At 57.2% G+C, this 16,842-nt stretch overlaps 1 protein-coding gene across 1 annotated transcript in view; it reads right to left on the bottom strand.

Annotated features, from left to right (window-relative positions):
• Positions 1-16,842, bottom strand: part of SGIP1 (SH3GL interacting endocytic adaptor 1) — a 48,391-nt gene that overhangs the window by 10,044 nt on the left and 21,505 nt on the right. The window contains exons 9-17 of the mRNA XM_054294553.1: positions 16,649-16,673; positions 16,231-16,282; positions 15,002-15,087; positions 13,058-13,150; positions 12,154-12,228; positions 9,921-10,361; positions 7,014-7,135; positions 5,957-6,083; positions 2,848-2,907 (exon numbers count right to left, since the gene is read on the bottom strand). Of these exons, the coding sequence (XP_054150528.1) occupies positions 2,848-2,907; positions 5,957-6,083; positions 7,014-7,135; positions 9,921-10,361; positions 12,154-12,228; positions 13,058-13,150; positions 15,002-15,087; positions 16,231-16,282; positions 16,649-16,673 (1,081 nt within the window). The remainder of the gene's footprint in view (positions 1-2,847; positions 2,908-5,956; positions 6,084-7,013; positions 7,136-9,920; positions 10,362-12,153; positions 12,229-13,057; positions 13,151-15,001; positions 15,088-16,230; positions 16,283-16,648; positions 16,674-16,842) is intronic.

Raw genomic sequence — 16,842 nt, 5'->3', positions numbered from 1 at the left:
AACAACAACAAAACATCCTCATTTCTAATGGTCTGAAGGTCATGTGGGTGGAATTGGGGTTCTTGGTTCCCTCCACTCTTCCCTCATGAATCTGTAAATCCTTCTCTTCATGGCTTCAGGGAATAAATTATTTTTTATGCTCATGTTTTCACTAAAAAAAGAAAAGTATTAACTACTATAAGCATTGCAATTATTGTCCAGAAACCTGAGAGACAAATGCAGTTGCTGTGGCACAGCTCCACCCCAAACCTGCCTTTTCAGCTCCTGCTTCAAAAGTCATTTTTATGAACATTTCAGTTGTACAAATGACCTGATAGTAACAGAGAAAAAAATAAATCCACTTTATGGAGCTTTGGATCCAGCTGTAAGCAGCAGACCAGCTTAATTTGCCTTATTTTTCCCTACAAAAAAGATGGAAAATGCAGCTGTGGAGTAGCCAGTGATCCCAGAACATGAGAGCATCACCACATCTCCTTCCACACAGGGAAAAACTGTCCCACATTCATCAAGCACGTGGATCTTGCCACCAAAAAATCCCAAAAAACCCCAAAACAACCAAATCCAGAAGGAAACCATAATTTGTCTTCTGGCATTCCATGCCCTGAGTTCCAGACACCAAACTCAGCAGATCTCCTCTCACTTCCCTGCACATGAAGTTTATATTTTTTGATTTTCAAGTTGGGCTTAAACATTTAGAGCTCAATGAGGAAATCCAGCGTGAGGAAGCGAGACAGCTCCTTGCTGGGCTGTGGGATGATCCTGGGGCAGTGTCACACTCCTGCATTCCTGGGATAACCCCACCCCAGCTCCAGACCGTTCACACCACCAGAACCAAGGCCAAGGATTCCAGTACAGGGTTAAGATTCCAAGGCACAGGAAAAGCCCCAGGTGTGCAGTGCTGGTGCTGGACTGGGCGAGGGGCAGGGAGGAAGCACGGAGCAAGGGGAATGTGGAGCTGGAATGTTCCTGCTGAGGGATAACGCTGTCCCTGCTGTCCTCAGCTCTTCCCAGTGTTCCCAACAAGCCCCTGAGAAAGGAAATCCAAACAGGGATTTTGCTGGAGACACCAAAACTGCCCTGAGCACCAGGAGGAAGCAGGTCCTGCATGACCCCTCCTGGATCTGAGCTGGGAGATGCCATTGGAGCTGGGACATGAAAGTGGGAGTTGTCAGAGAGGGGACCTTGGAAAAAGGAGGAAAGGAAGGACCTAAACCCCCTGGTCACCACCTTGATCCCTGCCTCCTGCTGCTGCTCAGCCATCACTGTCACCAGGATGGGTTTGCTCCATGAGCCCAAGGAGTCCATGCCAGGCAGTGCCATCCTGGGCCACTCCTGAGCTCCCCAGCCAGGCAGTGCCATCCTGGGCCACTCCTGAGCTCCCCAGCCAGGCACTGCCATCCTGGGCCACTCCTGAGCTCCCCAGCCAGGCACTGCCATCCTGGGCCGCTCCTGAGCTCCCCAGCCAGGCACTGCCATCCTGGGGCAGTTCTGAGCTCCCCAGCCAGGCACTGCCATCCTGGGGCAGTTCTGAGCTCCCCAGCCAGGCACTGCCATCCTGGGGCAGTTCTGAGCTCCCCAGCCAGGCACTGCCATCCTGGGGCAGTTCTGAGCTCCCCAGCCAGGCACTGCCATCCTGGGCCATCCCTTCCATCCCCAGCCAGGCACTGCCATCCTGGGCCACTCCTGAGCTCCCCAGCCAGGCACTGCCATCCTGGGCCACTCCTGAGCTCCCCAGCCAGGCACTGCCATCCTGGGGCAGTTCTGAGCTCCCCAGCCAGGCAGTGCCATCCTGGGGCAGTTCTGAGCTCCCCAGCCAGGCAGTGCCACCCCAGGCCCCTCCTTTGCAGGCAGCACAGCAGCTCCCGGGTGCTTCCCCGGGATTTGCGGGAATCCCTCCCCGCTGCAGGCAAACCCCTGCCTCTCCTTCTGCTGTTGAAAGGAAATGTCGGCTCCGTGCCTGCGGGATGAGGCTGCCCCCAAAGCCTGGGGGGGTTGTCCTCTCTGGGATGTGACACAGCTCGGAGAAGGTGCCATCGGGCCCAAACCGAGGTTTTCCCCTCCCCAGCGCCCCTCATCCACGAGGGAGCCCAAAACCTCCGGCAGCTGCAGCCGAGCACCCCAGCAGCACAGCCTGGCCCGGCTCGGGCGGTGCTGGCAGTGCCAGCGCACCCCGGAGCTCTTCGTGCCCACAGCGGGACGGGAGCAGCGCAGGGGCAGCGGAGGCGGCTCCTCGGGGCTGGAATTGCCCGGAGCAGCGCAGGGGCAGCGGACGCGGCTCCTCGGGGCTGGAATTGCCCGGAGCAGCGCAGGGGCAGCGGACGCGGCTCCTCGGGGCTGGAATTGCCCGGAGCAGCGCAGGGGCAGCGGACGCGGCTCCTCGGGGCTGGAATTGCCCGGAGCAGCGCAGGGGCAGCGGCTCCTCGGGGCTGGAATCGCCCACAGTAGCTCCGGGAGCCGGCGGGGAGAGCCCTGCCTGGCAGGGTCGGGTTCCTCGGCAGCGCAAGCGGCTCCGCTCCCTGGTTTTCACCTCCGTCTGGGAATATCCGCAATGTTCTTTGGGCTTTTGGTTTGCTTGGGTCGGATTTTTTTTTTTTTTTTTTTTTTGAAAATGAAATCAACGTGGCAAAAAAAAAAAAGAGATCAGCGGGACAAATGGCACAAACCAAATCAAATCAAACCGATTCCGGTCGGACTGGCGATGTCATCTAAGTAGCCATAGCATTCCGCACGGAAAGCTGGGTTGGATGGAGCCCGGAAAGCTGGATTGGATGGAGCCTTGGAAGGGAACCCCGGGAGCGAGAGAGCGAGGGGAGCGAGCGGTTACCGGCTGTGCTTGGCGCTACTTACCTTCGAAAGTCAAATAAAACTTTCCTCTGTCAAACCAAACGAGGGAAGGCTGTTCATTCTCTGTATGGCCAGGAGTTGAAGCGGGATGGGAAAGGTTAAGGAGAGGGAGAGAGAAGGACACAGTGTGAGTCACAGAGCAGGTCATTAATGTCGCTACGGGGAGGGGGCGAGGCGCTGCAGGGCGGTCACACGTGCAGGGACAGGGGCGTGACAGCGGTCGCCGGCTGGGGACAGAAAGCGGGAAGCAAAGCTATGGAAGCCCAGATGGAAGAGTCGTTCTGCCCGCCGGGCGAGCGGTTCGCAGGGGTGCTCTCGCTTTTTTTGGCCGCGGTAGAAGAGGTTTGTCGGCTCATGCGCTCCGGGTTCCGCCTGCGCGGAGCGGGGCCGGCGCTGCTCAGCATTCCCGGCGGATGCTGCTCCGCACGCCGCCCCGCAGTGACACTCAGGGACAGTGACACGTGGCTGCTTGCTCTCGCACCTCAGGACACGACACTTGCAGAGAACCGGACACACGCACACAGAGCAGCGGATCCTAGCTGGAGCCTTCCCTTCCCATCACAGCCAGCTCCCTGCGCTCCACCGCGCTGCCATAACTCGGGATGTGAGGGCCGGAGGGGGGCGTGGGGCAAACAGCTTTTGGAGCTGCTAAATGAACCTTTTGGAATTCGGGAGGTGCCAACCTTCCACCTCCGAGTCCTTTGAGTCACTGAGAAACTGTCATGCAAGGTGCTGCGAGCGGTGGGTGCCGCTCCGAGGGCGGAATTCTCGGCAATTCCCTGCTAGTACAGTACCTGCCGGCGTTTCACTGCGCCCCTCAAACGCGGGCAGTTTGTCAATAAAAGCATCATCCTCTGATAACACAAGCAGAAGAAACGCAAAGGAAACAAAGAAAGAAAGAAAAGAAAGGAAAAAAAAGAGCACAAAAAGAATGAAAACACGGATCCCAAGTGAAACCAAGCAGCGCACTTGTACCAACGCAGAGACAGAGATGACGGAGGGGCACCGACACGGGAACCACAGAGCTCCTTGCTGTGCCAGGAATTGTCCAGACTGACATGCAGCCAACGAGGAAAGCACACCAGAGCAGCACGGAGGACACGGGGATGGAGCAGCCCTGCCCCTGCTCCCGGACAAACTCCGTGGGACTTTGCCACAGGGCACGGGAGATGGGGAATGTGCTGGAGCCAGACTCCAGCCCCAGCTGGACTGGGGTGTCCCAGGCCCCCGGGACTTGCAGCAGTCCCTGATCCCAGACCTGACCATCCTGCACACCTCCCAGCCCAGATTTCCCTCTCATGGGAATTGGAATGTGTCCCTCCTCTGCTGTGGGTTTCCCTGGATGCTCACCCAGCACCAGTCCCTGCTCTGGCCTCGGTGGGGACAAGGAGACGCTTTCCCAAAGCAGATCCCAAACCCTGTCTGTCTCTGCCTGTGCCCCATCCAGCTTTTCCCAAGGCTTAGGCTGGATGCCAGCAGAAAATGGTCCTCATCCAGAGGGTGCTGGCACTGCCCAGGTTCCCCAGGGAATGGGCACAGCCCCGAGGCTGCCAGAGCTCCAGGAGCGTTTGGACAGCACTGCCAGGGATACCCAGGGTGGGATTGTTGGGCATCTGTACAGGACAGGAGTTGGATAAATGATCCTGGTGGGTCCCTTCCCACTCAGCATAATCTCTGCATGGAGCTGGAAGTGCAACACCTTCAAAATCTGGGATGCCCCTCCCGGCTGCCCCCTTTGGAGTTCCCTGGCCAGGGGTGACCCCAGAGCCCCGATTTTGGCTCTGCTCCAAGGAAATCTCCATGGAGGGTGTGGGACCCCAGCTTCTCCTCCCAGCCCAGCACCTCATCCCCTCTGCTCAGCACGGGGAGGTCACTCAATCAGCAAACAGCAGCTTTTGATCCCAAAAATAAGAGAGAAAAAAAGAAATCTAAACGGAGAGCCTGAGGGAGCTGGGGTGGCAGAGCTCAGCTCGCTCCCACCACCCTTCCCAGCCTCCCGCAGCCCCTGGGACTGTCCCTGTCCTCAGCCTGGTGTCCCCTCCCCTAACGCCGTGTCCCTGTGGCCACCGTGCCCCCAGGCACTGCCAGAGGCGCGGGGGACGCTCAGGGCTCGCTGTCCTGGTGACATTTGTTCCAGCCAGGCGCTGTGACAGTGACCAACAGCCGGGACAGGCACCCACAACACCTGAGAGTGAGGTGACACAGGACGGAGACGCAGTCGAGACTCCAGCAAAGCCACGGGGAGGGCTCGGTGCCAGCGGCACCGCGGGGACGGCGCCGTCACGGGGGTGGTGACAGCAGCGCCACCGCTCCCCGCGGGGACAGCGGTGACAAACGCCGGGCGCACGGGAACTCCCGCCAGGCCGGCTTTTCCAGAGGGTTGGGGAGCAAAGACAGGGGAGGGAGGTGATCCTGGAGGAGATGGAGCCGCAGGAAGCGAGGGGCAGGGCTGGCAGCCAGGGGTGGAGGAGGAGGAAGAGGAGGGGGAGCGCCGGCAGCAGGGACAGAGGGGACAGGAGGGGACAGAGGGGATGGAGGGGGAGGCGTGGGGGGACCCAGCGCCTGGAGCTGGGAGCTGCCAGCCAGACTCGGTTCCCATTCCTCATCTCAGCCCCGGGGTTTTGGCAAACCCCACTTTTCCCAGGAAAACTGCAGCGTTTGGTTCTGCCCCAGGACGTGCTGGGAAGAGCCACTTTCTTTTCCAAGACCCCTTTTCTGTTACTGCTTTAAGGGCGAGTGTGAATTTAAGACATTCCAAGAGGTTTAATATCCCTGGATCCCAAGGTCTGGCTTCCAGCCCCGCTCCCCTCCAGGCACAAGCATCCCCTGCAAAAAAAGCTTATTTTGCCCCAATTTACAGCCCAGAACCACATTTTCTGCTACAACTCCCTTGACTTTCACCACACATCCATTTCCCACAACATTTGGAAAAACTTTCCTCGTAGCATCACCCTCCTGATCCATCACCCCCCTCAAATCCCTTTCAGCATTTCAAACCCTGATGGAAACCAACGGAATCCAACCCCAGGGAATGACCAAGGGAATGAAGAGGCCTCAGGAGTTACTGGAGGATTAGGAAAGGTGAAAGAACAGCAGTGCTGCGTGTGTTTACCAACGGTGGGAGTGGTGGCTGCACTCAGGGAATTGGTGGAAGAAATGGAAGAAGTACTTTCAGCACGGGCTAAAGGTGCTATCGGAGGAGGGCTGGAGGAGTGGATGGGAGGGCTAAAAGGCCTGGACTGGAGAGAAACACAAAACAACACAGAGTTAAAGAAAATCCAAACAGAAACATTTGCATCAAACAAATAAAATTTCGCCTGGAGTCTCCTGACTGCTCTGCCAGTGCCCCAGAGGGAAAATTAGAATTACTTGAGTTGTTTTAGTACCAATGGCATTTTAGCTTGGAGCTGGGAAAATAGATTATCCCCACCACTGTGGGGGTGGGTGTGGAGATTCCACCCATCCACACCGAGGGTGGGAGCTCCAGGGGCCGTGGCATGGATGGAATGGGCTGGGCACTGGGCAGGGAGCAGTGCCCACCAGGTGCCAGCTCCCCAGGCCCTCAGGAATACTTTGGAGGTCATTTTGTACCCTCAGCATCACCCCAAAGCCCTCACGCCTTACCTGGAGCAGCCTGGGTTGGCGCACAGGACAGCCCTGAGCTGGCATCGCTCCTGGGGAGGCTGGAACTGCTGTGCTGTGCCCCCAGACCCTTCCTGGGACACATTTCCACCCCAGCCCTCTCCCAGCCCTCACCCTGAGCTGGCACCGCTCCTGGGGAGGCTGGAATTGCTCTGCTCTGCTCTGCCCCCAGAGCCTTCCCAGAGCACATTCCCACCCCAGCCCTCTCCCAGCCCTCGCCCTGAGCTGGCATCGCTCCTGGGGAGGCTGGAATTGCTCTGCTCTGCCCCCAGACCCTTTCCAGAGCACATTCCCACCCCAGCCCTCTCCCTGCCCTTGCCCTGGCTGAGCACCATGGTTGGCATCACCAGGCTGGCAGAGCAGAGGTGGCACAGCCCTTCCCACGGGGATTCACAGATCCCAGAGGAACCCATCCCATCCCAGCGACCGCGGCTGGCTCATCCCACTCCGCTGCCCCATTCCGCACTGGGAACGCCGCCCGCCGCCCCCGGCAGTGCCCTGCCGTGCCCCCAGCCCTGCCCACGTACCACATCGCTGACGGGGGGCTTGCCCGGGGGCAGCTTGGGCCGGGACGGGGGCCGGGGCGGCGGCGGCGGGGGAGTGCCACACGGGGCCAGCGGCGTGCCGGGCCGGGCCGGGGACGAGGAACCTGCAGGGAACAAACAACGGGAGCCGTGAGTGCCCGCGGGCTCTGCCCGGCCCTGCCCACCCAGGAGCTGCCCCTGACGGGGGCACAGCCCAGCAGCAGTGCACGGAACACTCCAGGAGGGATGATGCCCGTGGGATCCTGGCAGGGGCTGCTCGGAGCCCGGTTCTCTCTGCAAAATTGACATCGTACAGCTTCACCAAAAATACGGGCAGGAGGGATGGGATGGTGGATGGAACGCTGCTCCAGGGCTGGCACAACTGGGAGGTAGGGACCCTCGTCACAGTCATATTTTCTGGAAAATCCCTTCCGCCAGGATTTTCTCCTGGGAAGCTGAGAAGCCTCAGAGACAAAGGAAAACAAATTCTAATGTCATTGGTGTTGTGCTCACATGTGGAATGTGTTCGGAGATTGTTTCATTGGTTTCATGTCAATTGTTTTGACTTATTGGCCAATCAGTATCAAGACTCTGGTGACAGTCACGAGTTTTCATCATTATCTTTTTAACCTTTTGTAAGCATCCTCTCTATATTCTTTAGTATAGTTTAGTATTCTTTAATATAATATAGTATGATAAAATAATAAATTAGCCTTCTGAGAACATGGAGTCAGATTCATCATTCCTCCCTGCCACGGGGCACCCCACAAATACAACAGATCCTCATCACAGGGCAAGGCTTGGCCCAGCAAAGGAGGGGAAGGGTGGAAGAGGAAGGTTCTGGGATTTGCTGGGAGCACAACACAGCTCCCAACCCACCAAATCCTCCCGAAAAAGGGAGCTGAGCTCAGGGCTCACACAGCCCCTGCTGCAGAGGGGGATTTCTGTGACCAAATGGGGATTCCAACAGGAGCCTCACGGGAGATCCAGGAGCCTGCTTGGCTCCACACACAGGAATTCCTTCCAGGAGAAGCCCAGCAAGACCTGGAGCTGGGCAGAGCAGGCAGAGGGGGACCAGGACATGAAGGGCAGCAGGAATGGGAGGGAGCTCAGAGCTCAGTGCCAGGACAGCTGAGCAGTGTTTGCCACCAGCTTCCGTGGAGCTCAGCAGCTCATGGCTCAGACTGAGGAGATGATAACTTCATAATTTCCCACTTACAAGAGAATAATTTCCTGAGTTCTTTGGGTGATAGCTCAGATTTAGCAAAGATCAAAGCTAGATTTATTAAAACAAGAAGAGGTGAAGGAGAGCAGGCTCAGACAAGAAAGGGCCTGGCTTAAAGGGAATAAATTCCAGTCATTCCTCTGCACAACTCCAAAATTCAAGCCACTTTTATTTCAAAGCCTAATTTGGGAACCAAAGTTGGAATTTTTCCTTCCTTATCCCAAGAAAAGCCAGAGACAACAGGAAATATTGAGGAAAAAGAACCTTGCAGGACCGAGTGTCAGGGAGGGGTCTGTGGCCACCAGGTAGCCAAAGCCTGGCCAGATGGTGGCTTCCAGCCAGGGAATGGACATTTCCTACTGCAGAAACTGAGAGCATGTGGAAACCAGCACGGAATCAGAAATCAGTGTGAATGCTGGCCTTGGAGAGCACGGGGTGGTGGAAGGGGTTGGAACAAGGGGAGCTTTGAGGTCCCTTCCAACCCAGCCCTTCCACCGTGACCCTGCACAGAGCCTTGGTGACACCCAGGGCTCTGAGGGCAGATCCTGGGCTGGCTCTGCTCCACAGCACCCAAAACCCAGCCTTGGAAAGGCGAGAGGGTGGCACAGGTGCTGGGTCAGTGCCACACACTCTGCTGCAGCGTTTGGAGGATTTGCACGTTTTTGTGTGGATTTTTCATTTCCCATTGCTGCCCAGACTGAGACAGGAGGCAATTCCTGGAGCAGGGCTGTGGATCTTCTGGGCCAGGCTTCTCCATCTGGGAGGAGCCCTGGCACGCCTCCATCCTGTGCTCGGCTGGGAGCAGCCAGGAGAGCAGTGCGGGATGGATCCTGGTGTGTCCTGCTCCTGGAAGCTCCTGGAGAAGTTCCAGCCCCCACAGGGACCCTGCCCACCCCCCGAGCCAGCACAGAAAAGCCACCAGCACTGAAGCAAAGCCACATCTGCAGCGCCAGCCACACTCAGGGCACCCTCCTGGCGGTGACAAATCCCCCGGGCAGTGACACAAACCCCGAGCTCCCACCAGGAGGGTGGCAGGGGTCAGACATGGAGCTGCACACCCACCCCACCACCAGTGCAGGTTCCTCAAGGCTCTGATTGCCCCCAAAATCACCTTGGGTGGATGCAGGGTGGGAGCACAGGGCTGAGCTGGGCTCAGGCCCTAAGAGAACAGGCTCAGGCTGCAGCTCCTCAGGCAAGGGGTGCCAGTAAGCCGAGCCTCCCCGGCTCGTTTGCCTTAATGAACATCTATAATTAAACAGGTGAAAGCAGGCAGAGCCAGCAGCTTCTCCCGGGGGAGAGGTTCACCCCAGAACACATCTCCCCATCCACACCCAGAGCCAGGAAGAGCCGAGCACCATTCCCACCGGGAATTACCGGGGTGAGAGGACGTGATTAAAACAAACACCCCAGCCCTGATCTGAGGCTCGCTCAGACCGTTCACCTGAACCGTTCCATCCCCACGGAGAGCACAGCCGCAACAACAACAACAACAACCACAACACCACCAAGCCCGTGCCCGGATTGGGGCGGGGAGGGCTCCGGGAGAGGCTCCGGGAGAGGCTCCCGGGCGCTCAGGGAGGGAGGGAAGCACACGGGAGGCGCAGGACACGGGCGGGCAGCAGGGACACAGCCAGGCGGGAGGGGCACCGGGGCCACACGGCAGCACACCCGAGCTCAGCACGTACCGCTGGCGCTTCCCGTGCTGGCGCCCGGCCCGGGCGACGACACCACGGCGCGGTACGTGGGCGGCGGAGGGGGCGGCGGGGTCCCTCTCTGGCCCGCCCCAAAATCTTTGGGAGAGGCGACGGGCTCGGCGGAATCGTCCTTAACGTGGGGCTGCTCGGGGAGCTTCTTGGGAGCGTCTTCCAGCTGCAGCGGCGAGGGCAGCGGGCGGGGAGGCTCGGCCGGGGCGCGGGCCGGGCTGCCCGCCGGGGACGCCGCCTTGTCCCGGGGCGACAGCTCCGGAGGCGCGTTCTCCGGGGACTGATCGGAAAAATTGACCCACTTGTCTTCCGCCGTGGCGGCAGCAGATTTGGGGGACGGCACGGGGCCAAAAATGCTGTCCAAGTCATTGATGGACGGGAGTTTGTCCCGTTTGGGCTCTGCTGCTGCTGCCTGGTCCCCTCCTGCGGTCAGAGGAGGTTTATTTTACACCGGGCGTTAAGCGAGGGCTGCGCTACTCTCTACGGGCTCTACTTCTACGGGAGAGGCTCTAAAATCACCTTTTCTTATCTATATTTATATAATTCATGGGCAAGAACGTTTCCACCACAGCCAGGTGCGACATGGAATGAATCCCGCGGGATCCAAAGGCTGGAGGAGGGAGCATGCACCACCACGAGCCAGCACTCACAGCCAAGATTCCCAAATTCACAGCCAAGAATCCCAAATTCACAGCCTTTTGTGTCCTCTAAACCACATCACATCCTTATCAGCAACTCTGGTTTATCAGCAGGTACCAAAGGTGTGCACTCAGCGCTCTGGCACGCCCCACTCCCTCCATATATATATTTATAAACACTCAGGTATAAATACATATATTCAGACATGCTGGTTGCACACTGCTGGAGTCTGGGCATGCAGCACAGGATGCACACAGGGAGTGTATTCCAGCCACGGGGAATGCATCCAGCCACAAGCAGGAACAGGTCAGGATTTTAGGGCACAGATTGAGATTTTAGGGCACACACAGATGGGGAGTTCAGGGCTCTGCTCACTGAGCCACCACACAGCAACACTCCCACCTGACTCCAGAACCACCACAGATCCACCAGCCAAGCATTTCACATCCAGGGAAGGGAGAGCCTGACAATAAATGCCCTCTGGGATCTTCATGGCAGCATCACCCCACCCCTGCTCCTCTGTTTTGGGGATCCACATTTAGGGTGGGGGGGATAAAATAGGGATTTGCTGAACCAGACAAAACCAGACCTCAGCCATTTGCTTCACAAATACACAAGGCACAGCCCAGCAAATGATCAGGCATTTGCTGCTGGGAATGGATGGATGGACATGGACTCCCTGCCAGCCTGGAACACTGGGATTTGGGAGCACGGATGAGATGGGGATGGACAGAGCAGGGGCTTCTCGTGGCACAGGGGTTTCACCCCGAGGGGCTCTGGCTGGCCCCACCAGCCCGCCCTGCTCAGACCCTGCTTTCCCACCAGCCAGCACCATGAATTATATGCTTGGAAGCAGCACCTGATGTCCTCTGGCTGCATCCAACACCTTTCCGTCCCTGCCCTCGGGCTGCCCCTCATTCCCAGCACCATTTCCCTTCCCTGTCCTTCATTCCCAGCACCATTTCCCGGGCTGCAGGGTCAGGGGGGCTTTTCCCACCTCTCAACAGGGATTTGGAGGCAGGGAAGGCAGGAGCAGCTCCTGCCACAGGCAGACCCTGCACAGCTCTAGTTTTCTGCAGCACAGGCTGTGCAAGGCTCTGGAATTGGGAGTATATCCTGGTTTTCAGCAGGATGTTGAGGCTAATCCTGCACTGCATTCCCAAAGGCAGGGATGGTGTAAAGAACATTAATTTCACCAGGGTGAGACCGACTTGGGATGCAAAATCATCTTTGTGCTGCTTCTACTGCAGCATCCACTGAGACACCTCAGGGCTGGGGCTGCCCCTGGGTCCCTGGCAGTGCCCAGGGCCAGGCTGGACCCCGGGGCTGGGAGCAGCCTGGGACAGGACAGAAATTCCTCCCAGCCCAGCCCAGCCTGGAATTCTCCGAATTCCAAGGGTAGAGGATGCACAGGGATCAAATCCATGCCCAAAATGCTGCCACAGGGATGTGTCCCCCCAGAGCTGGGGATGGGATGTGTCACCCCCAGTGCCACCACAGGGCTGGGGCTGTCCCTGTCCCCCCCCCGAGCCGGGGCTGCTGTCCCTGTCCCCCCGGTGTCCCCCGGAGCCGTTACCGATGGCCGGGGGCAGGGGGGAGCCGGTGCGCGGCGGCGTGGCCGGGATGTTCTTCGGGGGGAGCGGCGGAGGGGCTGAAAGAGAGCAGAGAGAGGGGAGAGTTCAGCCGGAGAGCAGCAGGGACAGCCCGCGGGGTGTCTGGGAAAAGGGGACAAGGCAGGGCTGAGTGTCCTACCTGGCCTTGGGCACTGCCAGGGGTCCAGGGGCAGCCACAGCTGCTCTGGGGATTCATCCCACCCCTCCCCACCCTCACAAGGAGGAATTCTTCCCAACATCCCATTAATTCCTTCCCAATACCCATCCCTCCCTGCCCTCTGGCAGCGGGAAGCCATTTCTGCCGGGTTTGATGGAATTTTCCCCCTTTTTTTACATCTGCTGTTTCAACCCCCTAAATTAGCATTTTAATTAAACCTGGATCCTCCGAGGCACGGAGCTGCCTCCGCCTTTCTGCCGTGCCCATCCCACGTGGATCCAGGATGTGGATCCGGGATCGGCAACGCTGGGGCTAATTAACAGCGGCTAATTAACCTGCTGTGCTTTACAGGGGCATTTCTGCAGAGGAAACGGCTCCGCAGCTGCCCCGGGCAGAGGGAAAGCTGCAATAAAAATCCGGGACTGGGGCTGAGCTGCTCTCCCTGATGTTATCCTGGAAAAACCGGTGCTTCCCACTTTTCCAGCCAAGTAACCTCGGCATGAACGTGCAGGATCAGGATCCACCCCATCCCTGCAGCCCTTATCAATCCCACTCCCTCCTGCACCCCACAGTGCTGTCACCCGAGCCAAACAAAGGGAAAAAAATCTCCTTTAATTTAAAATATCACGGAACTGCACAGTCTGGATGAGGACAGCTCAAATCTTTGACCTGATTTCTGGATGTATTAAATTATTTCCATGGTCACTTACTTCCAGTTGGGAAAGGTCTTGGAAGTTTTGGGGACTCTACGTTTGTGTTGATGGGCTGGACTGACCCCCATATCTCAGGCTGGTCCAGAGCAGCTGAAAAATCAAAAATAAACATTTGAAAGCAATGAAACATCCAAATGTTCTCTTCCCATCACCCAAACACACGGATGAGACACTGAGGCTCTGGGAAAAGAGGGCCCAGACAGTGACAGAAACCTCATTAATTAAGGACAGGGGGTTCTGTAACGGTGGATAATTAAAATCCTGTCCGATTTTGAAGCAGGATGTGCAATTAGTTTGACACTTATGCTGCTTGACAAACAAAACAATGCCAGGGATGGACTTGGAGGCTTATTGTGGGAAGGAAAACATTGTATTGATGGCCAAAGTGGTCTGGAATTTTAGGATATGCAAACAAAAAAAACCCATCAGGTAGCAAAATTAAAAGATAATTGTAATCCCAGAGAATAAAGGGGGGGAAAAAAGAAGATATTTTTGTATATAATTTCGATTTCTTGGAGTTTTTGTGCAGAGAACTGCTTGCAAACGTTGCTTTGATTAAAAGAATTAACTGGAGGCATTAATGACAGGACTTAACGAGGGCAGTGGCCCTCCAGGAGGAGGAGGAGGAGGAGGAGATGATGATCTCTGGGAAGAACCCGCTCCAGGGCATGGATGGGGTTGGTTTTGGGGAAAACAAGTCTTGCAAGGTTCCTGTGCTTTGGGAAAATCAGCTTTGGAAAGAAGCAAAGTGTCTCTGTGTTAAAGGAGGGAAAAATGACATTTTTGAGATGGCATTTCCTAGGCATGGAGGGGTACAAGGCTTGTCCAACCGTTGCCTCCAAAATCCTGGATGGAGTTAAAAAACTCTGCTCCAGGGTGAAGGTTTGGCTGGAAAATGCTGAGTTTTCATGTTCTTGAGCTGTTCCCTGTCAGGATCTCTCCCAGACCTCATAATTAACTAATTGACTTAAGCACTTGCTGTTTCCACCCAGCCCGAATTAACCCTGGACATGATCACCTGTCCTTCAACCCCTGCCTGGGCTCCTTCCTCCTCCAGCAGGAGGGCTGGGAACCTGGGAATCCGGGAATTGTCCAGCTTGGAAAAGGCCTCGGAGCCCATGGAACGTCCAGTTCCACCCCTGACCTCGTCCCCAAGTGCCACATCCACACAGCTCTGAAACCCCTCCAGGAATGGGGACTTTGCTCCTGCCAGGGCTTGAGAACCTTCCCATGTCCCTGACAGGAGAGGCCACCGTGGCCCCAAAGTCACTCACCATGTCCCCAGACTCACCCACCATGGCCCCAAAGCCACCATGGCCCCAAAGCCACTCACCAAGGCCTCAAAATTGCCAAGGCCTCAAAATCGCCCTGTAACTGAATTCACTCACCAGGTCCCCAAATTCACCCACCACAGCCTAAAGTCCCTCACCCCAGCCCCAAACTCACCCTGTCCCCAAACCCAATCACCAAGTCCCCAAACCCACTTGCCGTGCCCCAAACTCACCCACCATGGGCACAAAATCCCTCGCCCTTTCACCAAACTCACCTGTCCTGGCCCCAAGCTCACCTTGTCCCCAAAACCCCCTCACCCCAGCCCCGAACTCACCCTGTCCCCAGATTCAAACACCAAGTCCGCAAGCTTGCTTGCCATGCCCCAAACTCACTCATCCTGGCCCAAACTCCCTCACTCCAGCCCCAAATTCACTAGGCCCCTGAACTCACTTTGCCATGCCCCAAACTCACTCATCCTGGCCCCAAACTCACCTGTCCCAGCCCCAAGCTCACTAGGTCCCTAAGCTCCTTCACCCTGGCCCCAAATCACCAGGTTCCCAAACTCACCCACCACGGCCCCAGACTCACCTGTCCTGGCCCCAAAGTCACTTGCCATGCCCCAGATGCCCTCACCCCAGCCCCAAATTCCCCTCCACGTCCCAAACTCACCCTCCAGCTTGGCCTCCTCAAAGGCCGACTCCAGCGGGGGCCCGAAGAGCGGGGCCAGCGCTGCTGGATCCTCCCCGGCCTTCTTGCTGTGGGGAGAGAGCACAGTGGCCATGAGGGGCAGGTTTGTGGGGTGAGAGAACACAGGGCGGCCATGAGGGGCAGGTTTGGGTTTGTGGGGTGAGAGGAGCACAGGGCGGCCATGAGGGACAGGTCTGTGGGGTGCAAGGAGCACAGAGCGGCCATGAGGGACAGGTTTGAGTTTGTAGGCTGAGAGAGCACAGAGCAGCCGTGAGGGACAGGCCTGGGTTTGTGGGGTGAGAAGAGCACAGAGCAGCCATGAGGGGCTGGTCTGTGGGGTTTGTGGGGTGAGAGAGCACAGAGGAGCCATCAGGGACAGGTTTGTGGGGTGAGAGAGCACAGAGCAGCCATCAGGGACAGGTCTGGGTTCTGACCCCGTCTTTGAAGCAAAGACAAATATTTTTGAGGATGTTTTTTACCCCAGACCAAGGGGGAGCTGGCCATACACAGGTTTCCAGGTGGGGTAAAGGGAAAGGAGCAGCACCCCAGTGCCAACCCTGTGGTGCCACAGCAGCTGCTGGGACACTGAGTTGCTTTGGGTTTAGTCAAAACTTCATGGAGAAGGATTGAAAAAATAAAAACTTGAGGTCTGGGCCATGCTCTGCTCCAACACACCTTGAGCTGACCCCTGGAGCTGCACAGGGCACGTTCCCAGGGAGATTTGGCTTTATTCCATAAAAACTTGCATGTTTGCTGTCCTGAATCAATAAATCCTCCCCAAAGCTTGGCCTGCTCCCTATGGATCAGGCTCAAGGTACCTTCCAACAGGGAATGTCCTTGGAGCTTTTGGTGGAGAGCAGGGATGGGCACTGAGCATCCCAACCACCACCAGCCCCTCAGTCCTGCCAAAATCCTGGAATGGTTTTGGGTATAAATACCTTAAATCTCATCCCATTCCACCCCTGCCATGGCAGGGACACCTCCCACTGTCCCAGGGTGTCCAGCCTGGCCTTGGGCACTGCCATGATCCAGGGGCAGCCACAGCAAATCTGGGAATTCCATTCCTCCCCCTCCCGGGGAACAATTCCTTCCCAAAACCCCATCTGCCCCTCCAGCTTCCCGTCCAGCAGAATGCAAATGGGAATGTCCCAGTCCCAGGTGGGATGAGGAGCCTGAGCCTGGATGGCCCCAGCAGGATGATCTGCACTGACCTGGCAGGGTCTGGCGTGGGTGTGGAGCGCCGGGGCCGCGTGATCTCCTCACCTGGGACAGGACAGGACAGACAGGGATGAGAGTCAGAGCCATTCCCACCCCAGAGCATCCCCCTGGCCCCCAGAGCCCCTGCTGGCAGGGGGGTCACACCTGGTGTCCCACCCACCCTGCTCTGCGGGGATCCTGGCAGCAAAAATCTGCTTTTAACTCCAATTTATTTCTGTACAGAGCTGAATCAGGGAACTGCTCTGCTGCAGATGTCCCCCACACCTTCTCCAGGGAAAGCTTTTGGGAGCCACCAGCTCTGCAGGATCACTTTAAACCAAATTTAACTCCCTCCTTTTCCCACTCCCACTCCCCAAACCCCCCCAGCAGGTGCAAGGAGTGCTGGTTTGATGGACTGCAGGAGATACTTACTGGATAAATTCCTTTTAATCGTGCCCTGGAAGGAGAAACACAGGGATCAGTGGGATGCACAGGGACAGGGCTGTGTGGCAGCTGTCACCCCAGGAGCAAAGCAGCCCAGCAGAGGTGGCAGGAGCTGTCTGAGGGGACATTTCCTGCAGGAGCCTGAGCTCCAGGGAGCCAAAAACTCTGCAGAAAATTTCTGA

The sequence above is a fragment of the Melozone crissalis genome, unplaced genomic scaffold (genome assembly GCF_028551555.1).
Source record: "Melozone crissalis strain CALT ecotype California unplaced genomic scaffold, PUWL_Pcris_2 ptg000254l_1, whole genome shotgun sequence".
In the NCBI taxonomy this organism is placed as follows: Eukaryota; Metazoa; Chordata; class Aves; order Passeriformes; family Passerellidae; genus Melozone; species Melozone crissalis.
Note: the sequence above shows the minus strand (reverse complement) of the source record. Positions and strands in the feature narration are given on the sequence as shown.